This window comes from Eschrichtius robustus, chromosome 1, assembly GCF_028021215.1.
Source record: "Eschrichtius robustus isolate mEscRob2 chromosome 1, mEscRob2.pri, whole genome shotgun sequence".
Lineage (NCBI taxonomy): Eukaryota > Metazoa > Chordata > Mammalia > Artiodactyla > Eschrichtiidae > Eschrichtius > Eschrichtius robustus.
In genome coordinates this window covers 122,721,267-122,748,746 of record NC_090824.1, presented here as the reverse complement: position 1 = coordinate 122,748,746, position 27,480 = coordinate 122,721,267, and the positions used below count along the sequence as shown (strand labels likewise).

General features: G+C 42.5%; 1 protein-coding gene across 1 annotated transcript in view; it reads left to right on the top strand.

Annotated features, from left to right (window-relative positions):
- Positions 1–4,753, top strand: part of LOC137770264 (nuclear receptor ROR-alpha-like) — a 46,536-nt gene extending 41,783 nt beyond the window's left edge. Inside the window, exon 3 of the mRNA XM_068552847.1 lies at positions 4,336–4,753. Coding sequence (XP_068408948.1) covers positions 4,336–4,349 — 14 coding nt within the window. The 3' untranslated portion in view covers positions 4,350–4,753. The remainder of the gene's footprint in view (positions 1–4,335) is intronic.
- The last annotated feature ends 22,727 nt before the right edge of the window (positions 4,754–27,480 follow it).

Here is a 27,480-nt window from a genome sequence, read left to right as displayed (position 1 = left end):
GGTTCTCATGTTTGGGGAGCAGCACAGTCAACTAGCAGGAGTGGAGAACCCAGTGGAAAATACCGATTTCTAGAACCCTCCCCAGTCCTCTGAGTCAGAATCTGCAGAGGCTGTGCTAAAGCATTTGCATTTTTAACAAGCTTCCTGGATGCTTCTGATGCACACAGGAGCTGAGGACCACAGGTATAATCCCAGATTCTCTCATCTCCTGGTACAGGATGGTTTTTCAGTCACTCACTGCCCCAACACATCTTTTTAAATGACCCACGTAGGCTGAGTGCTGTGCTGGGAGATATGAGGGAGGGAGGAGCTCACCGTCTAGTTAGAGACACAGCACATACGCACATGAAAACATCAGTGACAAAGAGTTAAGCAATTAAATGCAACAGACAAATTGTATTCCGTAGACAATTCATAGATGCGCCATTCTTCACAGTGTGGTGGGTCTGGCCACAGAGAGAGCTTTAGTATGGAGTACTGAGTAATTCAGTGTGTGTGTGTCTTCCCTGGGGCGAAGGTTAACCAGAGCACTTCAGAGCTGGGCAGCGAAGGATGTATAGGAGCTTTTTACTTAGAGAAAGAGAGTGGAGCATCCCAGGAAAGGCGAGGGGTAGCAGAGCAGGTCTCAGTCTCTGGGCGTTTCACGGAGCTTGTGTGGTAAGAGACCAGAGGGAGAAGGTGACTGCAGACCATCTTCTGGTGAGGCCACCAGAGCCATGGGAAGAGCTGAGATTTTTGTTGTGCCTAAGGTCGGGTTGGTCTGTAGGGAAACCAGTGAGGCCCTTGTCCCAGACTAAGCAAGAGATGACGGAGGCTGGGATTTGAGCCCTGCCTCCGGATGGAGGAGAGACTTTTTTTTTAACTTTTATAAAATTTGAAATAATGTTAGATATGCAGAACGGTTGCAAAGATAGTACAAAGAACTCCTGCCCGCTCCTCAGCCAGCCCACCCAGAGTTAGCATTCTCCACAGCATCCCCACGCTGCGGTTACCAAAACTGAGAAATGAGCCTTAGCAAGACGCCGCCATCGAAACCACAGACCTTATTTGGATTTCACACTGGCTTTCCACCAGTGTCCTTTTTCTGTTCCAAAATCTAATCCAGGATCCCACATTGCATTGAGTTGTCTTGTCTCCTTAGTCTCCCGCAACAAGGACAGTTCCTTGGTTTTTCCTTGTTTTTCACAACCTTGAGCCTTGTGAAGAGCTTTAGTCAGGTACCTTCTAGAATGTCCCCCAGGTTGGGTGATCTGGTGTTTCCTCATGGCTAAGTGGAGGCCAGGGCTGCTGGGGAAGCCCACAGTGGTGCACTGCCCTTCCCAGCACACCATGTCAGGGGAACAGGACCCCACTGTTTCCCATTTTGGGAGATGTAGACCTCCATCCCTTAGTGAAGGTGGTGTGTAATAGGCTTCTCCACTGTAAAGTCACTCTTTTTCCCTTTGAAATCAACGAACACTTCAGGGAGACACTTTGAGGCTAGGCAAACGCCCATCTTCTTAAACATACAGAAGTGTGGGCCGCTCCTCAAGCCTGGGCCTGAGCTCTCTCTTGCTGCCTCCTTGTAGGATCAGCTCTGCTGCTTCACGGTGATAGTCTGTCTTCCATCATCCCTCAGTCAGCTCGAGGGAATAAACACACATGCTATGGATGTTCCCGGGGTAGCGGTGGCAGGTGGAAAGCATTACTTTTATTTATGTAGGGAGGAAGTGGTGCTCAGGGCTAGCGATTTGTCCAAACACACATTTCCAAACGAGTATCTGTACTTCTTTGCTTTGGTATGATGGAAACAGCACTGTATTGCAGGAAAGGAAACCTGAGGCCCTGTCTGTTTCTGACAGTCCTTAGCTGTGTGACCCCAGGTAAGGGATTTGAGTTCTCTGGGCCTCAGTTTTCCTAAAGTGGATGGGGTTAGATTAGTCACTTCCTGGGGTGACTTTCACCTCTTAACACTCTGTGGTTCCTCAATGAGATTTCCCCCTGGGCTAAGACTCTAGCTCTAACGAGGAAAACTGAGTTATAATGGAGTAAAGAAAAGAGATACGGACCGTGTCTGGGTGTTAGTTGACCTTGGAGTCTCTTATAATTGAGACATCCAATAAGGGTGGTTTGAAATCAGACTAATGAATGAGAAATAAATTGCTATTTTCAAAGTCTAACAAAAGGATACACATCCAATTATACCGGGTGGTTGTGAGGGTGGAAAACCTCTTTTATGCTTCAAGACCTTTGCTCTCTGTAGCTTTACATAAGATTAGATGGCCTTTAGTTACCCAATCTCAAATTTCCACTTGAGTGCTACTGGTATTGCTGTCATCTTTTGGAGGCATGTGGACATCTCTTCCATATTAGATTCTGGGCAGCATCTTAATTCTTACCATATGGCCACATTCTTAAAGGTAAACATGGAAACGACCTACTTTACCCATTTCTTTGCCAACACTAACCCTAGGCACACAAATTCTTCCTTTGCTGTACTAATGAAAATGTGTGTTCTTTGCTGATGGGCATGTCACTTGAAAGGTGGCAACAAAGCCTGATTGATCTTAGAGCATGACTTTCCAGCCTTCTTTGATGTCATATAAGCATTCAGATAGTTAGATTTCCCCTCTTCTCCAGTCCTTTTCTGCTAATAGACTGTTTGTCACTTCAGTACAGTTTTTTGCCTTGTGAAGTTTTTACCTTGGTTTGATTTATCATTTGCAATACTTGCCTCTACCATTTGCAATTTGTATCCTTTCAGAAGGATGAAAAGCTAAAGCTTCTTCCAGGAGATATGTTTTTAGGAGATGGCTCTCTTTCAGTGGGCTGCTCTTCATTCTCAAACATGGCAAGACTAACTCATCATCACTAAGACACACATGCTGGATTTCTAGCCAGCTGGAAGCAAGTAGAATTTCAAGTAGTAAACTTCCTTATTATTCTTTTGCATTGTACTTAATTCTGGTAGTTGTCTTATGCGTCTGTAAGGTGACTGACTAGAGTTTGTGTGGGTTTTTAAAATGTCTACAGTGTTTTGGCGCTGATAGGTACTGGAACACAAAGGTAGGCAGTGCATGGGCCCTGCCTGCAAGTGGCTCAGAGTCTACTAAGGAGATAGTGGAAGTGAAGAATTTCAATAGCATGTGCTTCATGCTGCCACAGACCTATGTACAAGGTACAGAGGTAAGTCAGAAGAAGGAATTTTTAATTTTTTCTGGGAAAGAAGGCAAGGAAAGCTTTTTGGAGGATGTATTGTCCAAAATGGATTTTACAAGATAAAGAAGACATTTCCAGGAAGAAAGATTGGAAGAAGCACATGAACACCATGGAACCCAAGAAAGTTAACTAATTGGTCCACACAGATGACCCTATGACTTCGTAGTCTTCTTAGCACTTGAATCATTCAGGATGTTACATAATTTAATTAGCCTTTGTATAAAGTCCTCATAAACCCCTTTGGAAGGACATGCTCTCTGAATTCAGAGAACATACTGTTTCTCTGAAATGAGAAATAAGTGGTGATAGGATGGATAAAGGAAATCCACTGATAATGAGAACCCATTGCCACCAATACCTACCCTCCTTTACTTGCCTTTACCTGTCTTTAGCCTGTACTTACCAGGCATCTTCTGTCTTTGTTTTGGCTCTACACTTTTGTGTTCTTACCATCTTTTAAAAAAATCATGTTGTGAGCGGGTACAGAGGCCTGAACATGGTCATCCCAGGGTCTTTACTGGCCATATCCATATATTGAACTCCGGAGTCTCTTGTACATTTAAAAATAATTAATGCCCTTTAATCAGTCAATTTGCCAAACATTTGTGTATTGAGCATTTACTGTAAGTCAAGAACTGTGCTAATAACTGGTTGTCAAACTGTTTGGTTTCAGGATCCATTTACACTCTTAAAAATTATTGAGGACCTTCAAGAGCTTTTGTTTATGTGAATGATATTTGCCATATTAGAACTGCAAATAGAGAGAGTTTTAAAAATATATTTATTTAAAAATAGTAACAAACCCATTGCATCCTACCATAAATAACATATTATAATAAAAATAACTATTTTCCAAAACGAAAACAGAAGAATGGCGTTCTTTTGTATTCTTGTAAATAATCTCTTTTATGTCTGGCTTAGCAGAAGATAGCTGGATTCTCAACTCTGCCTCTGCATTCAACCTGTTGCCATACACATCATGTAGCCTCTGGAAAACTCTACTTCTTGTGATAAGTATTATTATGAAAACAGTTTTGACCTCATCGGTTTCCTTGAAACAGTCTTGGGGACCTACAGGGGTCCAAGAACCACATCTGTGGGAACTGCTGTGCTAAATGATGCCCTTACTCTCCCTAGAGTGGAGATGCTGAAACACTGGAGGTGGCTTGAAAGGAACCAGAGGAAGCCGACTGCAGACTGGTGGCCTCCAGCCTACGCTACACGTCAAAAGAGGAGTCCACGGATATTTCATGAGACTGTGTTTCTCTGGGTTTAAGTCCACAAAAGAAAAGAGACCTCCTGTATTTAGGTTTTCTTTGTGCCAAAGTATATGGATGAGGGAGGGTCATGGAAAAACATTAAATAATGGACCAGATATACGAAAATGTTTTCATCCCATCAAAAGATATTTCAGAAGTTGCATGTATTCTATGCAGTTAGCTATTCAAGACTGTGCCATTGGTGTGATGTTTCTGTTTATCAGATGTCTCTTGGCAGTTTTCTGTTTGTCAGTTGTATGTGGGGTTGTTTTCCGTTTAAACTAACTCATAAACCATTTTCTCCTGTCTGGTGGTGTGTGCGTATTGGTAAAAGGGGTGTCATCATTGGTAGTTTCTTCTTAGAGAGTATCTTATATCTTTAAGGAACATTTTGGGGTGATGGTTTATTTTAGAGTTAAATTAATCAAAATATCAAAAAGCTTTCCAATGCTACTGTAAAAGCATTTTTTTTAATTTAATTTTATTTATTTTTTTATACAGCAGGTTCTTATTAGTTATACATTTTATACATATTAGTGTATACATGTCAATCCCAATCTCCCAATTCATCACACCACGACCACCCCCCCCCCCCACCGCCACTTTCCCCCCCTTGGTGTCCATACGTTTGTTCTCTACATCTGTGTCTCTATTTCTGCCGTGCAAACCAGTTCATCTGTACCATTTTTCTAGGTTCCACATATATGCGTTAATATACAATATTGTTTTTCTCTTTCTGACTTACTTCACTCTGTATGACAGTCTCTAGATCCATCCACGTCTCTACAAATGACCCAATTTCGTTCCTTTTTATGGCTGAGTAATATTCCATTGTATATATGTACCACACCTTCTTTATCCATTCGTCTGTCCATGGGCATTTAGGTTGCTTCCCCGTCCTGGCTATTGTAAATAGTGCTGCAGTGAACATTGGGGTGCATGTGTCTTTTTGAATTATGGTTTTCTCTGGGTATATGCCCAGTAGTGGGATTGCTGGGTCATATGGTAATTCTATTTTTAGTTTTTTAAGGAACCGCCATACTGTTCTCCATAGTGGCTATATCAATTTACATTCCCACCAGCAGTGCAAGAGGGTTCCCTTTTCTCCACACCCTCTCCAGCATTTGTTGTTTGTAGATTTTCTGATGATGCCCATTCTAACTGGTGTGAGGTGATACCTCATTGTAGTTTTGATTTGCATTTCTCTAATAATTAGTGATGTTGAACAGCTTTTCATGTGCTTCTTGGCCATCTGTGTGTCTTCTTTCGAGAAATGTCTACTTAGGTCTTCTGCCCATTTTTTGATTGGGTTGTTTGTTTTTTTAATATTGAGCTGCATGAGCTGTTTATATATTTTGGAGATTAATCCTTTGTCCGTTGATTCGTTTGCAAATATTTTCTCCCATTCTGAGGGTTGTCTTTTTGTCTTGTTTGTAGTTTCCTTTGCTTTGCAAAAGCTTTGAAGTTTCATTAGGTCCCACTTGTTTATTTTTGTTTTTATTTCCATTACTCTAGGAGGTGGATCAAAAAAGATCTTGCTGTGATTTATATCAAAGAGTGTTCTTCCTATGTTTTCCTCTAAGAGTTTTATAGTGTCCGGTCTTACATTTAGGTCTCGAATCCATTTTGAGCTTATTTTTGTGAATGGTATTAGGGAGTGTTCTAATTTCATTCTTTTACATGTACCTGTCCAGTTTTCCCAGCACCACTTATTGAAGAGACTGTCTTTTCTCTATTATATATCCTTACCTCCTTTGTCATAGATTAGTTGACCATAGGTGCGTGGGTTTATCTCTGGGCTTTCTATCCTGTTCCATTGATCTATATTTCTGTTTTTGTGCCAGTACCATATTGTCTTGATTACTGTAGCTTTGTAGTATAGTCTGAAGTCAGGGAGTCTGATTCCTCCAGCTCTGTTTTTTTCCCTCAAGATCACTTTGGCTATTCGGGGTCTTTTGTGTCTCCATACAAATTTTAAGATTTTTTCTTCTAGTTCTGTAAAAAATGCCATTGGTAATTTGATAGGGATTGCATTGAATCTGTAGATTGCTTTGGGTAGTATAGTCATTTTCACAATATTGATTCTTCCAATCCAAGAACATGGTATAGCTCTCCATCTGTTGGTATCATCTTTAATTTCTTTCATCAGTGTCTTATAGTTTTCTGCATAAGGTCTTTTGTCTCCCTAGGAAGGTTTATTCCTAGGTATTTTATTCTTTTTGTTGCAATGGTAAATGGGAGTATTTCCTTAATTTCTCTTTCAGATTTTTCATCATTAGTGTATAAGAATGCAAGAGATTTATTTCTGTGCATTAATTCTGTATCCTGCAACTTTACCAAATTCATTGATTAGCTCTAGTAGTTTTCTGGTGGCATCTTTAAGGAACATTTTGGGGTGATGGTTTATTTTAGAGTTAAATTAATCAAAATATCAAAAAGCTTTCCAATGCGACTGTAAAAGCATTTTTAATAGACACAGTACTATGAGTATTTTTCAGTACCCTTGAAAGAAACGGGTATGCATATTCTAGATAAAATTGATATATTTATCTGTACTCTTCAGCTCACATAATGGAATTTGATCACTTTTGGATTATATTTTGAAGTATTTAGTGCCGGGTATTTAAAATGTTTTAAAAGTTAACTAGGGAGAAAAGATGAAAGACTTTTTAATTTCCTTGGATCTGAATAATTCAAGTTGAAAGCTTCTGTATTCAATTTTCCTTGACTTCTGTTGGTTGGTTTGGGATTTTTCTTGGCCTGGGATTGAATATTTTGTGTCACTTTAGGAAAGTCAGGATGTATCTAGCTTTTGAAGTAATAACCCAGATTTATAGTTGAATGGATATAGAATCAAAGGATTTTGAAAAACACACATTAGGTCCATTGCTCTTTTTTTTTTTAATACCATTAACAGAGAATCAGAGTATTCCAACACACTTTCCGGTGGAGCTCTTGGAAGTTTTCCTTAAGGCTAAGAATAAAGAAATGGAAGGAAGACTTTTTTCCCTCCCTTGCTCTTTCCTTCCTCTTCACTTTTTTCTTCAGTTTCTTCTTTCTTCCTCGTTTTTGCTTTAAAAACATTTCTTTATTCTTTCTCCCTCAGATTTGCAACATTCAGAGGTCCATTAAATTGTAAAAAACAGCGATGTGATGGAAACTGGGCCCTGGTGCTGACAGCAGTATTTTTCACATGGTTGTGAACATGTGTGCAACCACAAATTAGTCTTTGGTTCAATTATTTGTAGTAAAAATGCAGTGATTTATAAATTTCCCCTTTCAAAACGAAATCTGGAGTGTGCAGACCACACAAATTACAAACATATTCAAAGATGTAAAATGTCCAGAGTGAAAAACCCAAGCCTATTAGTATTTTTAAAAACAGATTTCTGGAAACACAAGTCCCCACTCATCCCCTCAATCCCTGTGCTCGCTTGGATTCTCTAACCTTAACCCAAAGCAGCGAATCCTCTTCCTTTCTGCTAGAGGTAGCATTATTTGTGGGTGCTGAAATGTTCTAGACTTAAACATGAGAGCTCCTTCTATCATTTCATGGCAGGCCTGTTATACACACTGAATGGCTGTATGGGGATTATTGGATTATCTCTTCAGTGTCTTTGATATCTTCAACCACCAACATCCGTCTGAGGCCGACCCACCCTCCTCCCTTCTTTTTCACCATCTGCTTCCCCCCACCTATGGGAACAGGCATTCCACAAACACACGATAACATGTTAATAAGAGGTCAAGACATAGAAAGCATGAACATTCATATCATAACCTTTGTCCCTCTTTTGATCATGTGTGAAGGCCTGCCTGAAGTTCAATAACAACCATAAGAGCGGTAACCATTTTTGTTAAATGCTTATTGTATGCCAGGCATCGTGTTGGTCACTTTATATGTATTATCTCATTTGATTTTGAATTGCACAACTTCTTTAAGGTAAGTACTATTATTTTCCCATTTTGCAGATGGAGAAACATTGGCTCATCCAAGTTCATGCCACTTAGGAAGTAAGTTTTAAAGCAGTCAGTAAAAATATTTTATTTTCATAGACTGGTTTACTGGAAGGGCTGGCCGTCAGATGTGCCAGGAAACGGAACCTCTCTGAAAACTAAGGAATCCCCTAGTCACTCCATTTAGGCAAGATTGGCCATAGACTCCATTTAGGACACCAGGTTTTCATTTTGATCCACATGAAACTAAATGCGTTAGAACCACCCCCCCTCCCCCGACCCCATACTGGCGGGATTCATTACTTAAACGGCAGTAGGGTGGCCTGCAGAAGGTGCACCCCACGATCGGACTGTCCACAAGTAAGAGGCTGTTTGAATGCACTGTACACCCTCCTTGCTGTGGAGTGATGTGCAGCACTGAGTAAGAAGGAACTAGATCTAGTTGACCTGGGAATATAGTCAACATATGTTAAGTGATTAAGGTTCAGAAATGAATAGATGTGTGTGTGTGTTACATTTTTGTTAGTGTGAGTCTAGGAAATAGTATGACAGTATATGACTTGTACATATCAAGCTATTGATCTCTGGAAGGTAGGAGCCTGGGGTTAGAGTGAGACGGGGAACGCTTTTTTCTTCATGTCAGCTCTTCCTGTTCTGCTGCTACAGTGATCCTATTTTCTTTATGATTAAAAAAAAAAAATTATTAAGGAAAAAAAGACAAGTCTGACTCACAGCAAGAAACATGGGTTAGGGCCTCAGCTTAGGGGCTTATTAGCTGTATGACCTTGGCAAACACCTAACTTCCCTGGGCCTCAGTTTCCCATCTTCAAAATGAGAATATGAGACTGGGGATGTCCGGAGTCTCCCTAGCCCTTGCATTTGTGAAACTTTGTGAGACGCAGTGCTGGCAAGGTGCCAGGTCCCCTTGAGCCCAGGGTTCTCAGGACTGAAGGGCACAGCCCTTGTGGCATCTTTAGTTAGAGGTGCCCCTGCGCAGGCTCGAACCTTTGCCTGATGAGCTCTGTGCCCCTGGCCAGTGAGCTCCCGTGATGAAGCTGTGTCCTTTGAAAGAGTGTTTTCCAGCCTCGATCTAGAGCCTTTTCTTCTTCCACTGATATTTTGATGTCACTACTTATACTCTGGAAAATCATAAGGATGTTCTTATTTAAAAATTAGCAGAGTAGTTAAGAACATGGGCTTTGCAGTCAGGCAGATTGGAGTTCAACTTTCAGCATTGCTAACTGTGCAGCTGTGGGCAAGTTAGTCAACCTCCTGAGTTCAGTTTGCTCATCTAGAAAATGGTGATCCTAGTATCCCAGAGGGCTCTGGTGAGGATTAGATATCATGCATATAAATAGAGGCTTCAGTTCCTGGAACACAGTAGGTGCTCAATAAACATTAGCTGGTAATCAGTAAATTCTGTTCCCCCAGGGAACAGATGCCAAGTGAAAATGTGGAGTTGGATGGCTGAGGCTTCCTGGGGTCTGGGAAGGTGCAGTCAGGCTCAGGAGACATTTGTTCTATTTTGGGTGTGAATGAGGTGGTTGATAATGATGACAAATGCAAACATTAAAACTTTATGTCAGAGTTTATTACAGGAAGTTTTGATCACAGTGAAATACTAGTTCCTGAGAACCATTTGTGCATTATTAATCCTGGATCACATTCTTAAGGGAAAAAATGAACCATCATTTTTTTTCTCTCTGTTTAATTGCTGTATGAGCCCCTCTCCCTTCCCTTCTCTTTTCCTCTCCCTCCTGTTTCTAGTACAGTAGCTACTCCTGGTCTCCGGTGACAAATTAGACGTGCTAATCCTTATTAAGAACCTTCTTTGGCCAGTGCCTGTGCTGAGAGCAGGGGGAGCAAAGAAGGTTAGTGAGAACCAGTCCTGTGCTTAAAGAGCTAACTGTCTACTGGGTCAGACTAGGGACAGCTCTCCATGATAGAAGGCAGAATGTAAGCAGGGTGCTGTGGGGGCAGGTGGGGCCTGACAACTGCTAACAGGAGACAGCAGGCAAGGTTCCCAGAGGAGGCCTGGGAGCTGGGCCTGGGAGGAAAGGGTAGGACAGCCTGGGGAATGGTCCAGAGCAAAGCACAAAGCTGAGAGAGTAGGCAGTGTGCCTATTACGTGGTGAGTTGCCCTGGGAGATAAGAGTTACCATGTCTGTGAAGAGTCATGGTCAGGATGGAAATGTTGCCCAATCCTACCTGCCTATGAAGGTCTCCTGGGGAGCCTGCTACAGATTCTCAGTCCTCTCACCTCTTGTTCCAGACTCTGTCACAGCATAACACAGTTCTGAAAGATGGATTTGAAGAGATAGTGAGGGCCAAGTTAAGAAGAGCCTTGAATGTCATTCAGAGTTTGGACTTGATTTGACCTTAGATCCCAGGGCATCAGACAGTATTTTTAACTAGCTCTTTTTGTGCAGACCTAGAAGATGCTCATTGCAAATGATACTCCGGTAGTTCTAGGTTAGGGGCTCCTCATGGGAGATCTGGGAGAGCTAGGGCTCCACAGAGACTTCACTGGGGATCTTCAAGCTATGTTAATTGTTTCGAAAAATCTAATGCAAGTTATGTGTTCATCCTTCCTAAGTTTGTAACTAGTTTAACTAGTCCGTTCTTTGGTCTGGAAATGTATTAACATGGTGTGGCAACTTGTAAGGTAAGGCAGCACTGTACAGTGGTTAAAAGCACAGATTTTGGAGACAGATCTGAGTTTCAGACATGTTCCACCGCCTTCCAGCTGCAGGATCTCAAGCAAGTTACTTCACCTGTGTGACTGTAACTCCTGTATGTAAAACGGGGTAACAGTAGTACCCAGCTCAGAGAGTTGTGGAGAGGATTCCATGAGAGAATGCGTGTGCAGGGCCTGGCATAAAGAAACGCTCAAAACCCGTTGTTCATATTAACCTGTCTCATGGAAAAATAATCATACATGACTATGTGTAATTTGTCTGGTAGCAAAACTCCGAGGAAATAAAAATAACAAAGGAGCCTTGAAGGTGAAGAGCCTGGAAAGCTTCTTAAAGGGCTTGTTTGGAAACAGCCTCTAGAGCGGAGAGCAAAGACATGGCTTTTCTTAGCTCCCCGGTCTAGGATGGATGCTCCTTAGAGGACCCTCACACTTAAGCTCTGCCTCTGGAATGTGATCTATCCTGGAAATGGTTCTAACGGAAAATAATAGAAGATTACTTGCCAGGAGAAGAATCAAGGGAGAGTGTGTATTTACTTTGGGCGATTTTCCCATTGCACTGGGTTAGCCTGCCAGGAAGTTAAAAATAGTGGTGATAAGCAGTCTGTGAATTGGTCCCTCTTGGGGTGGCAAGGGTCAACTGAAAGCAGAATTGTTCCCCTGGGCCCCTGAAAGCTCCACTGTGTCCCCCTCTAAGTCTGTTTCGAGAACCCCTCTTGCAGCTTCTGTTGGCTGATCTCCTGCCATCTGCATACCCTGCCCGAGTTTCCCTGCCTGTCCTATCAATTCCTCAGACTTGTTCTCAGCAGCCTATGTTAAACCAACCCGTTTTGGATGGCCTCATGCTTTAAATACTCTATTTATAACCAGTAATTTATGTTTTCATGATACTTCATGTAGCAGCTGGTCTTTGTGCCACCGTAATAAGGGAATAATGAAATACATGGTATTTATATGGGTGGCTGTAGTGTTTGTCGTTTTGTATATGGATTGCTGTTGTAGGAAGCATGTCAAATTGCAAAGGGTCTTTTTTTTTCTCTTAAAGATAAGCCCCAGCGTATTAAATATTCATCTGCCATGTAAGAACATTACACCATCTTTTTGTTTCCTTCATCCTTATTTTCTCATGGAAATATATTCAGATGTCTATAATATATATTGCTCTCATAAAAAGCTCCTCCTTGCAACTGGTCCCCTGAGCAAAGTGTAAAAAAATCTTCATCAACAGTTATTCCAAAATAGGCTGATGTGCATGACCTTCAGGCTGGAGGGTCACATGTAAATACCACCATGTATTTTCAAAGCAGAAATAGAGACACAGACGTAGAGAACGGGACGTATGAATACTGAGGAGGGGGGAGGGAGTGAGATGAATTGGGAGATTGGGATTGGACATATATACACCACTATGTATAAAATAGGTAACTAATGAGAACTACTGCATAGCACAGGAAACTCTACTCAGTCCTCTGTGGTGACCTAAATGGGAAGGAAATCCAAAAAAGAGGGGATATATGTAGATGTATGGCTGATTCACTTTGCTGTACAGCAGAAACTAACAACATTGTAAAGCAACTATATTCCAATAAACATTAATAAAAAATTTTAAAAATAAATAAATAAAATAGATAAATACCACCACGGAGCACACTGGAGAACTTGGCTCCCGAATTCCTTGAACCCTGGCAAGCTCATGACCTTGAGCTGTGGATGAGGTGTTGAGGATCTGTGGACCCAAGAACCTTTGCCCTTTTAAAGGCATCACCCCACTGCCCTGCTGCCTCATTCCCAAAGGGGATGTTTGGTGTCTTACATTGTATTTCATTGTTTGGCCCAGCTGCAGAGACTGGGAGGACCTGTGACCCAGGGCTCCTTCTGAAGACGATACAAGGCTAAGGCTTCCAATAAGCGCCACCTGGAGGAGTCAGGGTGGGGAGGCGGGGGGTGGAGTGTGCAGTGTGCTGTAGGTCCCGTCCCCTCTGCTGGATATATTAGTCAGGTTGCCCTAGCAGCTCTGTGGAAATCAAAAAGTGGAAAGAGTGGGTGGGGACCAGGGAGCATGGATCCCACAGACCTGAGCCATTTATTCTCCTCTAATGAATTTATCCCCAGATCACTCCAGAACAGTGTTTCTCAAAGCGTCAGCCAGCACCACCAGCAGCATCACCTGGGTGTTTGTTTGAAATGCAAATTAAGGCCTATTGAAGTCTGGGGGTGGGGCCTATGATCTGGTTTCTCAGGCCCTGCAGCTGATTGTGATGCCTGCTCCCAGTTGAGAGTCATTTATCCATCTCATCGGAATCTCCTGCTCCTCAAAACATAACCAGGGCGTCGTGGCCCACATCCCCGTGTGTCCATCGATGGGTGGAGGGCTGAGAGGATACGAGAGAAGCACAGACCTACCTTCTGCCCTGAAAGAGTGTGCTGGCTGCCGGCGGGGCCAGCCTGGCATCGTTCTGATGACCAGAGTGCGTGTGAGCCAATCCTGGTGCCTGGAAAGAGAATGGGCTCTTGAGTCGAACAAAAGAGGGTTCAAATCCTGTCCTTGCCAGACACTAGCTGAATAACCTAAACAAACTGTGTAGCCTAAGTCTTACTATGAGGAGTGGGAAATAGTGGTGTCTAGTGGGTGCCTAAGAAACATTTTTTTACAAAAAATGAAGGGTGAGGCTATGAAACTAAAGGGATGTCTCTGGGCCACAATAGCACTTCCTGCGGCTCGCATTAAAATTTGACCACGTGGCCCCACTTTACCTAAGGAAGCACCAACAACCAATTCCCTCACTCCTGTGATGCTTGCATTGCTTTATTGCTGTAACCGTGGCTGACATCCTGGGAGTCCTTTCAGGGGGCCAGGCAGTGTGCAGGGGACTAGACATGTATTCTCTTCTCACATTTAAATAATGATCCTGTAGGGAAGGGTGGGAGGCACAATAATGACCCCCTAAGGATGTTCACATCCCAGTTCCTGGAACCTGTGAGTACATTACTTCACAGATGTGGTAAGTTAAGGACCTTGACCGGGGAATTCTCCTAGATGATGTGGGTGGGCCCAGTGTGATCACGGGGATCTTATAAGAGAGAGGCGGAAAGTCAGAGGTAGAGGAGAGGGGTGAGGAGAGAGAGCTATGCCTGCACGCGGGAGAAGGAGGGAGGGAGAGAAGTTGGAAGATGCTATGCTGTTGGCTTGGAAGATGGAAGGGGGGCCATGAGTCACACGCTGCAGGTGGCCTCTTAGAAGCTGGAAAGGGGAAGATAAACGAATTCTCCCCAGTGCTTCCAGAAGGAACACAGCCTGTCAACACCTTGCTTTGAGGACTTCTGACCTCCAGAACTGTAAGTAATACATTTCCGTTATTTAAGCCACTGAGCTTGTGGTAGTTTGTTCCAGCAGCCATAAGAAAATAATATAGGAAGTCTTACAACTGTCTCCATTTGACAGATGAGGAAACTGGGGATCAGAAAGACAAGGCAGCTCCCCCTGGGTCACTCAGCCGGGAAGTGGTACAACAGGGAATCATGCCCAAACCCAGCTCCAGAGCCACACTTGGAACTCTCACGATACACACTGCCTCTGCGGGAGAAGGTGTCTGGCATAGTATGACTTGAGTTCTGGGCCCCCTTTTCTATTTTACTTGCCTAGCAGAGTCGGCAGGAAGGTCGACAGCAGACTCAGCTCTGGGGTGAAATGAGATGAGTTTTTCTTCCCAAGGGTTTTGTACCATTAATGTGAGCCGTCTCTCTTTTCTAAGGCATTTTGTAAGGAAGGCAGTTTCTGGGGGTGGTGATGAGAGGAAAACAGGAAGTGGCTTTAGCATCCAGTGCAGCTCCGTCAGCTGATTCAAAACAGAGCCCCCAAAAGTGCTTTCTCATGAAAACGGGGGAGAACAATTAAGCAACTAAGAAACACCGGGGTGAAGAAAGCCTTGTAAGGCTGGAGAAAGTCTGCATGGCCCAGCTCCCAGCTGAAGTGTGTTGTTCATTTCCCATGTGGAGGAGGCTTGGAGGTGAGAGGCTGCATTTCCACTTATTTAGGAAGTTTATGCTCTGGGATCAAAGAGTCTAGGAGCCTAGAGAAGAGGCAGCAAAACTGCCCACCCGGAGAGAACTCCAGGGGGGTGGGGATGCCAAGCACAGCGATATCATCAGGATCCCCCCAAGAGCCAAGCTCCAGACTGAATGTTTTTAATATCAAAGTCAGGCCAGGGTTCGAAAGAAGCTCAGACTTCGTTTGAAGCTGTGTGCAGGGATGCAAGAGGGAAAGGGCCAGAATGTCCCTGGTTAAGGCAAAAGGAGGCCCAATGCAGTGAACACCTGGGGGCCAACACTGTGCTGGCAGCTACAGGGGCTGGTTGGAGAAGTCAGGCCAGCTCTACCTCCAAGGGCCTTAAGCCCTGGTAGGAAGAAGACAGCATTTGCACAAATTGCTCTAAGGTAAGAAACAGGAGGATAGAACCACAGCGAAGCACAGAGAATAGTGGGTGTTGGGAGGAGAAAGAAATCAGTGCCTGAGGTAGAAGGGAGAGAAGGGACTAGTTACGGAGGGTCGCTCTGAGGCAGGTTCCATGCTAGACATATTCACATAAATTCTCTCATTTAGGCAGTCAGAGATGCTGAGGTGAACGTTACACTGTTTTGTAGAATGAGGCTCAGAGAGGTTAAATAACTTGCCCAAACACAGCGAGTCCAGGCCAGAACCAGGAGTGAAACTTGGTTTTGGTTTCAAGCCCAGTCACACTGTGTTGACTCCTGGGGGGGAATCATAAAATGCCTCCTGAGTTATTTAATAACGTGGAAAGATGTTCAAGAAATACAGCTAAGTGGATAAAGCAGGTTATGTGATCCAGCTCTTATTAACACACATTTATCCTAAAAGATCAAGATGCATATATAATACACTCTAATGCCCTAATGAAATCAAGTGGCTAACTCAGAGTGTTGAAGTTGGGGGTGATTGGTTAAAATTCTTCTTGCTAAAAAAAAAAAAAAATTCTTCTTGCTATTTTACAGATTTTCTACAGGGAACAACACTTAATATATTGATAAATACTAACAGAACTCTGGGCTTCTAAACCCATTTGGAAGAGTTTGGTCTGAGCAGAGATTTCCAAGTATTTTAGAGGTGCCTGAAAGAGTGGGTGCCATTGGGGGATTTCCGAACATATCAGAAGAGCAAGAGCAAATGTGTAGGAGCGGGAAATGTTATGACTATTTTTGCGTCCCTGTGAATGTGCAGGCAACAAGGATTCAATACGAGGATCGTGTAGGACAGTAGAGGGGGTGAGCATGGTTTGTGGAGTTGTTGCCACCTTGGAGGGCCTTGAATGCCAGGTTAAGATTTGGTGCAGAGTTCAACATTTTATGAGGGACCTAGTCCAGAGGGGGTGGTTGAAATGCTTTGCTAAAAGTAGCAGTTGAAATGTGGCGGGGAATTAAGTGGGGGCTTTGTTTCTGAGGTTGCTTTTTTGATAGAGAAAACCTGGGGAAAGTCCCCTGATCCCAGCACTGCTGGTTCTGGGTTGTGGCACAGGATCACCAACTAGCGGTTACACAGCCAAATTGTAGGGCTAGTGGTCTTACAGTCCTGGGTTGTAGAAAAACTGCATCAAAGACAAAAATCCTGGTCAAGGTATCTACATCTCCAAAGACTTCCAAAGGTTTATAAATATCTGTATAAGGAAAGGAATATTTTAGTGTTAACCTGGGCATCTTTGGTGTGGACACTTCTTCAAGTAACTCAAAATTGTTCACACCCAGCAGATAGAAAAATAACTTTTATATCCTCTGGAATATATGAGTATCTGGGTTCAGCTAGAAGTTGCGAGCACTCAATAGTTTTGAGACTTGTAATGAAGAAGGAAAAACTTTAATTCCTACCAGGTTGGCATTTAAGAGACTTAACTGAGTACCAAATGAGCAGTGATTTTTACGGAAGCCCTCATTTCAGCTGATTCCACTGCCTGATTAGATGTCATTACAACAAGGACTGGATTTTGAACGGAAGAAGAGTTGAGGATGTAGCCGATTCTGTGATTTTTTTTTTTTTTTTTTTTTTATCACTGCAACTGATTTGAGCCATCTTCTGGCAACCAGGACTTTTTCCTTTTCATTCTCTGTTGTAATTCTAAGGAGGGCTGGGCTGAAGAAGTGAGCACAGCTGGGCTCAGATAATGGTTCCTTGGTAAGGATGTTGGGGAAGGTGCTTGGGGAGGAATAACTATGATCAAGGAGATGTAGTGAGGAAAAGAGTCCTTTTTTTTTTTTTTTTTTTAAACTGTGTTAGCTTTTAGCAGTCAGAGTAGCTATGGATAAACACATACAGGATCTGTCTGCTTCCCATGGAGCCCTGTGTGTGTTGGGATGAGCACTTTGCAAAGAGTCCTGAGGTCTGGGTGCTAGACCTGGCTCCACCCCTAATTTGCTCTATGACTTTGGGTAAGATGACCTGAGGCCACATGTTCCTTAGCTGTAAAGCTTGGTTTTTTATCTGCCCTTTCTACAATATAGTGGTGCTGTGAGATTCAGTCGAACAGCTCTGAGTAAATATAAGGTGATATAATAGTTAATCAGTGGATGTGCAATTTCTATGAAAAGCCCAAATGCTGTGTAAAGTTTACCTCTAATTCCCTCCCCATTCCTCTCCCTTTGTACTGTTCCTGCTCCCATCTGTGTCTGTTCTTATTCCTATCTCTGGCCATTTTCTCTAGTCAGATTCAGAAGGTGGACAGGGGGAAATTATTCTGGCATTCCAGGTTGGCTTATTCGTCTGTTACCTACCAGTGCTTGACCATGTGGTGGGTATCCAGTAAAAACTGGCTAGTTTAACGGGTCCTGAATACTGCCAGTATCAATCTTGTCTCTTTCCATTAGATTCCTCAGTAACTTCTTAAGGAAACAGTTCTTTAAAAAGGTTGGTGGGACCCCAGGCCCCACTCGGCTCTAATCAGGCAGCCTGCCTTCCATCTGTCTTACATATGGGATTTCTTTGGGGTAAAGATTCTTTGGAATAAAGTTTGAAAACGCCAGTGTTGGCCTTGGTCTAGGATAAAGACATTGGATCAAAAGAAAAGAGTTAGATAAAGGAGAAGACTCCGAAGAGGTGGAACAGCTATAAAATGATAGAAATGTTCTGGGAATAAAGAGTAGACCTAGATAGATGTAGCTGCTTTTGAACTGTTGAAGATGGGGCTATCATTCCAGTAAGAAATAACCCCAAAGGATGACAGCTGGAGTTGCATGTGCAATCAGTTGTTCAATTGATGGCATTTTCCTAAAGCTGGCGAAGAACTGACTTCTGTCACTGGGTGCTTGGTGTGGTATTGACCTGGGGATGCTCCTCCCCAGGTTGGAGCAGCAGGAAGGTGAAAAGAATGAAACTTTGGGGACTTGCCTGGTGGCGCGGTGGTTAAGACTCCACACTCTCAGTGCAGAGGGCCCGAGTTTGATCCCTGGCCAGGGAACTAGATCTCACATGCATGCCACAACTAAGACCCGGCTCAACCAAATAAATAAAAATAAATTTAAAAAAAAAGAATGAAACTGCGTTCTTCCTACAAGACACAGATGCTGTGTTCACAATGATAGCAGTTGATTCTTTGGGTTTGAGAGGAGGGCCTGGGAAGAGAAACAGGATGCGTACCTCTAAGTAGGAGCTTCCACTGGAGTAGGTAGTACTGGATGCAGGGTGACTGGGGGCAGGGCTCCTAGTCTGGCTTGGGAAAGATTCTCTGTTATAAAATCGCACTGTATTCTTTAGTATACACGGGCACTCGGAATTGAGTGGGGCTTCCTTGAAAAGTACTCTGATTACTTGCAACAGTCTTATTTTTCTGTTATACCTCCATACCTTTCTTTTAATAATTAAAAAAATCAAATTTGCAGCTTCCAGATCTCTTGAGCCCTTACAAAGGAACCCTCTTTATTATCTGCAGATCTAGTACAGAAAAATAAGTGTTCATTTAGGCTTGATGGATTCAGAATTTGTGATCGCTGTGTCAGAGGTAGAGCAAAAGTGGGCCTAGCTCTGCTCAGGAGGAAAGGGCTGTCCAGAGCAAGTTCATGGGAACAAGGTGCTGGTAGGTAGTTAAGAGAGTGCCATGTGATGTCTTCATTACAAATCCTCCTTGCCTTTTCATTAAAGCAGACCTCTCAAAGTAAGGTTGTGTTATGTAGGCTTCTGTTGCTCTTCTTGATAAAAAGAATGACACCTGATTGTTCAGGAAAAAGCAGACTTTTTTCCTTTAATTCTCATGATCCTCCATCCCCTCTTCTCCCTAATTAGTCTGAAAGAGAGCGGCTTTACCACATAGGAAAATTATCAGCCTGCCAACAAGTGCTGGCCATTTTTGGGTTTGGGGACTGCAGAAAGACAACAAATATGGGAAATACATTTAAAGTGCTGATGAAACCTTATCCTCAAAGTCAGGAAAAAGCACACATTAATACATCATTAAGAATGCACTCCCCACATGTTTGTGATCTGAGAGGTCACTGAGCCACCTGGCTAACACATTGGCTGTTCCAGTGATAGGCGCACTCCCACAAGAGATGAAGTTTCCAATTATAAGAGCTTGTCTGGGTTTTCCATTGTTGTTTATTTTTAGCATACAGGTGATTAAATTATCTAGAAGTCTATTGAGCCCAGCCTCAGTAATCTGACTAATTTAGATCAAATTAGTCTGTGTTACCTTGGGCAAGTCACGGGATTTCAGCCAAGCCTTAGCTTCTGCATGTGAATTATGGAGATAATAGCCTCTTTTTGGAAAGAAACAATATGTAAAGAGCTCAGTGCCATCCTTTGCCTGTAAAAGGTGCTCTGGAGAATGATAGGTATGATGGTAGACAGGCTGTGCATTGGTTTGGATGAGAAGATGACACCAGATTTCCTGGGAGAACTCTGTGTAAGTCATCTTAGCTCCAGAGCAAACCCACAGTTGTGATTCCTCTCCTCCCTAACCAACTACCACTGACTTTCTGGCTCACCTGTGTACCCTGATCTCCACACATCCCGTCTCAATTTTCTCACTTCCCTCCACATCCCCCCTCCTCCAGGAGGAAGTACTGAGCATGAATTGTTCTTACTTGAAGGTTAGGCTCATGTCTGAGTGTTGGTCGCTGGTGCTTTCTTGCCTTGTCTAATTTGTCAGTTTCTAGAAACTTCTACGTGCCCTGCCCTCTGAGGTCTTTCTGGTTTTTGGAATGATGACTTGCCCGTGAACAGATAGTCATAGATGCCCTGACCCATTATGGCACTGATCTGTGGACTTTGACTTACCTGGGTGTGAACTGGAACACGAATGCCCTTGGTTTCTCCTCCAGGACCTAGGACCCTTGTCTGCTTAATTCCCATGTAACCTTCTGTGCTTTGGTAAACTGCCACTGAAGCAACTGATGTGTACAAACATAGACACACAAATAAATGGAGAAATAGATAACTGGAGAACAGTAAATAGAATTTGGTAAACCCCCCTGGAATAGATGGAAAGAAGTCATCATGTGTAACTACGTTGGATGTGATTCTTGGGCTGCCTGAAGCCATTGACATTGATTCGTTGATGCATTGAGTTACCCGGCCTGTATCAGGTCTGTGCACCTTATGAGCTATTCTTCTGGGTGCAGTGAGGGACACACAGATTGGAAGACCTGTTCCGACCCTATTAAATCGAGCATAAGACAATTCTACGTTCTGCCAAATTCCCCAGTGATCGTGGGCTTTTGTCTGGTTTTCCGTTGAAGAACTATGATGAGGATTGAGTAGCTGGAACCTGTCACAGAAAGCCCAGAAACCTGCTTCACAAAGTAGCTTGTATACAGCTGAAGGAGGACTGGATTGTGTGTCTGGAGACCTTGTTTGTGGTCTCGGCTCTTGACTAAGTGCGACTGTGGATAAAACACTTAACTTTTGTCTTGGACTTTGGCTTCTTTAGCTATACAATGAGGCAGCTGATCTAGGTGATCCAGCTCTTGAATTCTATTAATTTATAAACGTTAATTTGAAATGTCAGGGCTGAAAGAGGATTGCTCCTCTTATTGCTGGATTGCTCTCACCTTATCCCTTAACATTACTCAGAGTTGGTAGATCCCCTCACCAAGACCATTGCTTGTGAGCCTGGTGTGGAAGCAGAAATGCCTTCTTGGGCAGCACCTGCTTCATGAACAGTCCACAGCATGTGGCTGGTCTCCTGGGTGTGGCCTGACAGGGCTTTTGCCAAGACTGGTTTCTTTAAAAATACACACTTACAAAGATGTTTCTTTTTGCTTTACCATTTTTTCACTTTATGTGATATGAAGAGCAAAATTAGCTGTTAGAAGTTATCACCATTGTAATGTGACCTAGAATCAAAGACTCCACCAGGTGGTCACTAAACACATCTTTCTCTGGGGCTGCTGATGGCTCAGGGCACGTTGACATGTGTACATATGACACGGGAAAGCTACATGTATGTTTCAGAGCAAGTTCATTCAAGTTACAGAAGCCTATTATTAACCTGTGGAATATTTTTGAAAGCCATCCTTAATTTCTTTCTGATTATAGGCAAAATATTTGCTTATTTTGGAATCGAAAACAATAAAATATCCCAGAAATGACCACTTTTTAGCATATTTGTGTATATATAGATACATTTCTATTTTGTATATGTGTTCAGCCTCTTGTGTCAAATATTAGAACTTATCCATTTCCTATGTGATTAAAAGTAGTTCAAAAACATAATTTTCAGTGGCTGCGTATAGTCCATAATGGCTGTACCATAATTCATTTAATCTTTGCCACAATGTATCAGTGTTTTTTTATTTAGACCTGGTGAGCTTTTTGTTCATTTTGAAGTGGCCTTTGTAGGTAGGAAGACAAATAGGTCTTCAGACTAACAGATTTGAAGTTTATGTTGATTGGGAGAAGAAACCACATGTAATTAACATCTTAAAATTTCTAGCCACAATCTAAGATGCTTAATGTTTAAAAATTCAAATAATACATAAGGACTTCTTTTGGAGATTCTATTTTTATACTTAAGTGTGACTAAACCCTACAGTAGAGATAAAAACAGTCAAAACAATAAAACATGCAGAAAAGATAGGAAGGGATGAAGACATTTATGGAACACAGGCTATGTGGATGCACATATGTTATCTCATTCTGTTCTCACGACCAGGCAGTGAGATAAATGGTACCTTATTTCAAAGACGACAAAACTGAGCTCAGAGAGGTTTTGCACTGGCCCAGGTTTATCCCGCTGGAAAATGGCAGAACCAGCGTTTGAACCCAGGTCTATCAAGTCCAAAATCCCAAATCCTCCTATATTTTACCAGTCTGCCTAAATACAATTAAAGCCTGGCTTAAGGTAGTCGCTACCTGCTTCCCTGCCCCACATCACTATAAATCTGTAGGAGAAATTCAGAAAGACAGCCACTGCTCTTGAGGATTCTTGGCTCCTTGGAGCTACTTGGGCCTGGGAGGTTGGGGTTCACGTGGGATCCAAGTTGATACTCAGTTTCCAGCATCTACCCTCCTTTAACTTCAACCAGAGCAACCTAGCTTCTCCTAGTATTACAGACTGGGCTTCTGAGTGAGATGTTTCCCTCCATTTTTGCGGCTTGCCCCTTCTCAGAGTAGCAAAATTCCTGCCCGAGTGTTGGACAGGAATGCGATTGGCTTTTCATGGGAACTTGGCTTGAAGCAGGTCTTTGCTCCCCTCAGCACAAAGTGGGCATGTTAGAGTGGTACATCCGCCTGAAACGTCCTCCCCAGATTTCTAATGGAACTCTTCCTTCATTGAACAGATTAGTGCTTGAGACTCAGTGAAAAAAATTTTTTCTTTGTACTAACTCTGCATTTGTGACTTTTATGTCTTCATTTATAAAGACAGTTCTCTTCATAACCCCCTAAGAGTTCCCGCTCAGAGAATTGTCTGTCTTTGCTATGATCAATTATGATAGCTCTAAAATAGCATGCAGTTCTGAAATTCTTCACTCGCCACTGTTTCTTATCACCTCTGCAGTGTATTCACTCATCCATTTATTCATCAAGCAGATACTAAAGACCAGCTCAGGACCAGGCCCGGAGCCTTACTGCCTCCTCACCACTGTCCCTTTCTTATCATTTGCAGAACGCAGTGTTTCAAGGATTTTCTACCTTTGTTGAAAGTACTAATAAGCATAAACTTACTTACTTATTAGTACTTGCTTAATATAGTGAACATTAAAGCTCAATAATAAGATGCTATAGTGTGAAATGTGTTTCAACATTAAAATAACAATGCTGTGAAAATAAATTTAATGTAACATGAACTTGTAAATTACAAAAAAAAAAAAAAAATTATCTTTCTCACCTCAGTTACTTTACATATGTTACCTTAGGCTAAAGACCTAGCAAGTTAATGCCTATAAACAGGGAATGGTTTTTTACTAGTATCAGTAATTGGAGGCAGGTTCATGCTACTTTGCTATTTTTTTTTGTTTGAACTTCGTCTTGTCAATTCTTGGATTAGTGATTCCTGTCAGTACCGTGAGAGCTTATGTGGTACAGTGCTTTAATTTTGTATAACACTCTCCCATTTAAAAAATTCTTCACAACAGCCTGTGATGTATGTACATATTAGTGTTCCCACTTTATAGACAAGGAAACTGAGGTCACCTAGCTGGTGATCAACAGAGAAGGGAATGGAGCGAATCATTTTCCCAGATTCCACTACACCATATTTTTCAGAACTGGGTAGGAATGGTGTTTTTTATCATTTGGGTGTACTCATCCCCAGAGCCTCACAAATGAAAATCTCAGTAAACAAATATTCCTACTTAAATGAACAAATGCTTTTCATTCACAGTAGAAAACTGAACCTCAAGAAATGAATTTGGCAATAGCTGGTACTCTTTATGGACAGCTGCCCAAACTAGTGAAACATACATAATATACACCTCGTTACCATTGCCCATTCAAAATGCAGTGTGATTGATGTGAAGGTACATTATTACCCTCAGTCAGTATGTTGCCTGAATGCAACATGGAGGGGGTATTTTGGAACACGATGTGAGGTTTCCTGATTGGAAATGTTCTTGAACTAAAATATCCTTAGTGAAAGAAAAGCTTTTTTGTGATTACAAAAAAAGATCAGCATCTCACAGGTTACGCGATTTGCTAATTACTTTGAATTCAGATCAGGTATTTGTGGTGAAATTAGCATGCAAAAACCAGTTTTTTACCAAATATAAAATAGCTAGCTAGTGGGAAGCAGCCACATAGCACAGGGAGATCAGCTCGGTGCTTTGTGTCCACCTAGAGGGGTGGAATAGGGAGGGTGGGAGGGAGACGCAAGAGGGAGGAGATATGGGAATAGATGTATATGTATAGCTGATTCACTTTGTTATACAGCAGAAACTAACACACCATTGTAAAGCAATTATACTCCAATAAAGATGTTAAAAAAACAAACAAAAACAACAACAAAACCATCAGTTTTTGACAAGGACTTCTGACGGAAGAAAGGGATAGCTGTAGGTGATAACATGGTAAGAGAAAAATGGGGAGTAGATCTTCAGAATTAAATTTTGTCGCCTAGGTTAGATGATGGCGTAATGTTTTAATGATGTTTTGCCAGAGTAGATGGATACATAGGAAAGGCAAAGCCATTTCTTAATGGATACATAGGAAAGGCAAAGCCATTTCTTAATGAGAAGTGTCTCAAAGGGTGTGGCTTTTCCTTCAAAAAGGCTAATAACTGAAACTCTCTTATGTGGGCTAAGTTACCCCCTCGCATTCCATGTAGGAGAACTTGCCAGAGCTGGTTATTTTCTAATTAGCAAAGGGTAGGAGGTTGTTCTTAATATATTTACTCAGAGGCCCTGATTTATTTATATCTATTTATATATATATATCTCCTGTCTGTATATTTATATGTGAGTTACTCTATGCTTGCCGTTTACTGCAGTCTAGTCCTCAAATGACTGAGGCTGAATCCAAGGGAAAAGCCTACAGACATTTGGGTCATGTGCTTCCCCTTTGTGGCCTCTGTCCTTAGCTACAGGTGCTGATAAAAATGTGAGTGCAATATTAACGATGTACTTTTTTCTTGCGGTCCTCCCCACTCCATCCATGCCTCCATCCTTTAAATATGAGAGACTTGGCTTCAGAATGACTCACCCCTGAAAAGGAATGGCGCTCTTTTATTCTCAAGTCTTTCATTAAATATTGTTTTACCCAACATGACAGCTCTTGCAACCACCCGGATGACGAGCTGTTTCTTTGGGGCCTCAGTTACTACATCTGCAAACTGGGGGGAAGGGGGATAATGGTACCTACCTCAAAGGACTGCATGAGAAGTGAATGAGTGGATACTTGTAAAGCACTAGAAAGGTGGTTAGTACATAGCAAGGGCTCAGAGAGTGTTGATTCAATCAATAAAGGTAAAGACTGACTGCTCCCCGGAAAGTAATGAGCTTCCTACCTATTTAGACGTAGAGGAGGTCAAAATAATGTGCCTGTGAGCAATATTAACTACCCTGGGGCAGGAATGGAAGGTTAATGTCCAATTCATGTTCCAGATTGCCCATCCCCCACCAGTTCTAGAAAGTTGAGAACGCAGGACTTAGAAAAACATCCTGGCTGATTTCCAGTAGAGATGACCCCTCCAGGGAGGAGACTGTCAGACCTTCCTGTAAGCCAAGGCAGATCAGCACGTATTTCCCTGTTGTCTGGAGGAATGGAAAACTCCACGCTGTCACTGCAGGCGCTCTGGAGATCACATCTGTCAGGATGGAATTGCTCATCCCACACTCTGTGGATAAGGACTTGGTCTCCAAGTCTGACATGTGATCAGTGCTCTGTTTGGGACCGTGGTCCTGCAAACTCTCTTGGAAGGGAATTTGGTGAGTTTTCCTATGCGTCAGTGTGCAGCTGGGGTTGGGCTTTGGCATGTTTTCCCATGATTTGAACTGTGGCTCTCATGCCCTCCAGGGTGTGGGATTTGGCTGCAACCAAGGAACATACACATGCTTCCGAGGCCTGACGTTGTTTCTCTTTCAGACCCTGATGTGGGTCTGAGGCATGCGGTGATTGCCCGGTGCTGCTTTCATTTTCATCCATTCATTCTTCCACGTGTGCGTTTATCCATCCATTTATTCAGCAGTCATGTAATAATGGCCTAGTGTGGGGCGGTCCCTAGTCTAGGGCTAGTCACTATAAACACTAGTGGGACAAATCTACGTAAAATCAATCACAAGGATTTTTATTTCATCTGCGCAGGCCAAGTACTTTTCATAGCGCCCGGCTCACGGTGGTGGGTTTGTCCCTTAAATCTTGGCTATTCGAGAACAATAGGATAAGTGTTATAATCAACTGAATGTGAGGTGCTCTGAGAACCAAATAAATGGTATTTGTGTAGCACAAATACCTGATTCTGTCCAGTATTTAACTTTACAATTTGGTTTCATATTCACTATATCCCTTGCTTTACATAAATAACTCTTGAAAATTAAAAGGTGTTTTTCTTTCCTTGGTAGATGAAACACAGAGGAGCTAATTTAGCTCCCCAACATCGGACAGTGTTGGTTTCTGTGCCCAGCATGAACTGTGTCTGGTTTGAAGCCAATTTTTGCATTCATGGCATCGCTTGTGTCATGCTAAAGGGCTATTCCCACCCCTCACCCCCCAGAGGTGGTAAAACCTAATGCTTCCAGTGATATCATCTGCTCTCGTTTGGCCAAAGTACTTGGTTTTGGTCATCTATTAATCCCACAAACATACTGAGTACCTACCACGGGCCAGGAGCTAACTTAAGTATTGTGTTTAAGATTTACTCCATGGACCATGTGGGGTTTTTCAGTTTTCTGAAGGTGGGAGAAGAATCAATTATATTCTACCTTGAAAAAAAAATTTTAATTGACTTTACTGAAGTATAGTTGATTTACAATGTTGTGTTAATTTCTGTTGTATTAATGTATTAATCATATTATTGCTTGGGTGATTGAGAAGGGTCTCGGGGCTCTGGCAGTCCCCAGGTGCTTCAATAAGAACATCCTTCTTCCCATTCGTTATAGAAGATAGATGGTGTTGAGCTGAATCTGCACAGGCTGTCGTTTACATTCTGGAAGATCCTTTTAATAGGCAAAGCCTCGTTAGGGGCTACTAGTAAGTCACAGAAGTGTGAACTTGAACAAGTTTTTTGACCTCTTCTCACTCAGCTTTCACATGATCTGTAAAATGGAGGGGTCTGGAGGAGTCTCCAGTTCCAAGGGTCTGTGTAGTTCCAAGCCTTGGCTGTATTTCATGGCCCTAACCTAGAGGATGGCTTTTAGAATGCCATAGTTACCAACATTTTTCTCCTTCCCAAACTGCCTCTACCTCCTAGGGTCTCAGGCTTCCTGTTTGCTTTTCACTCC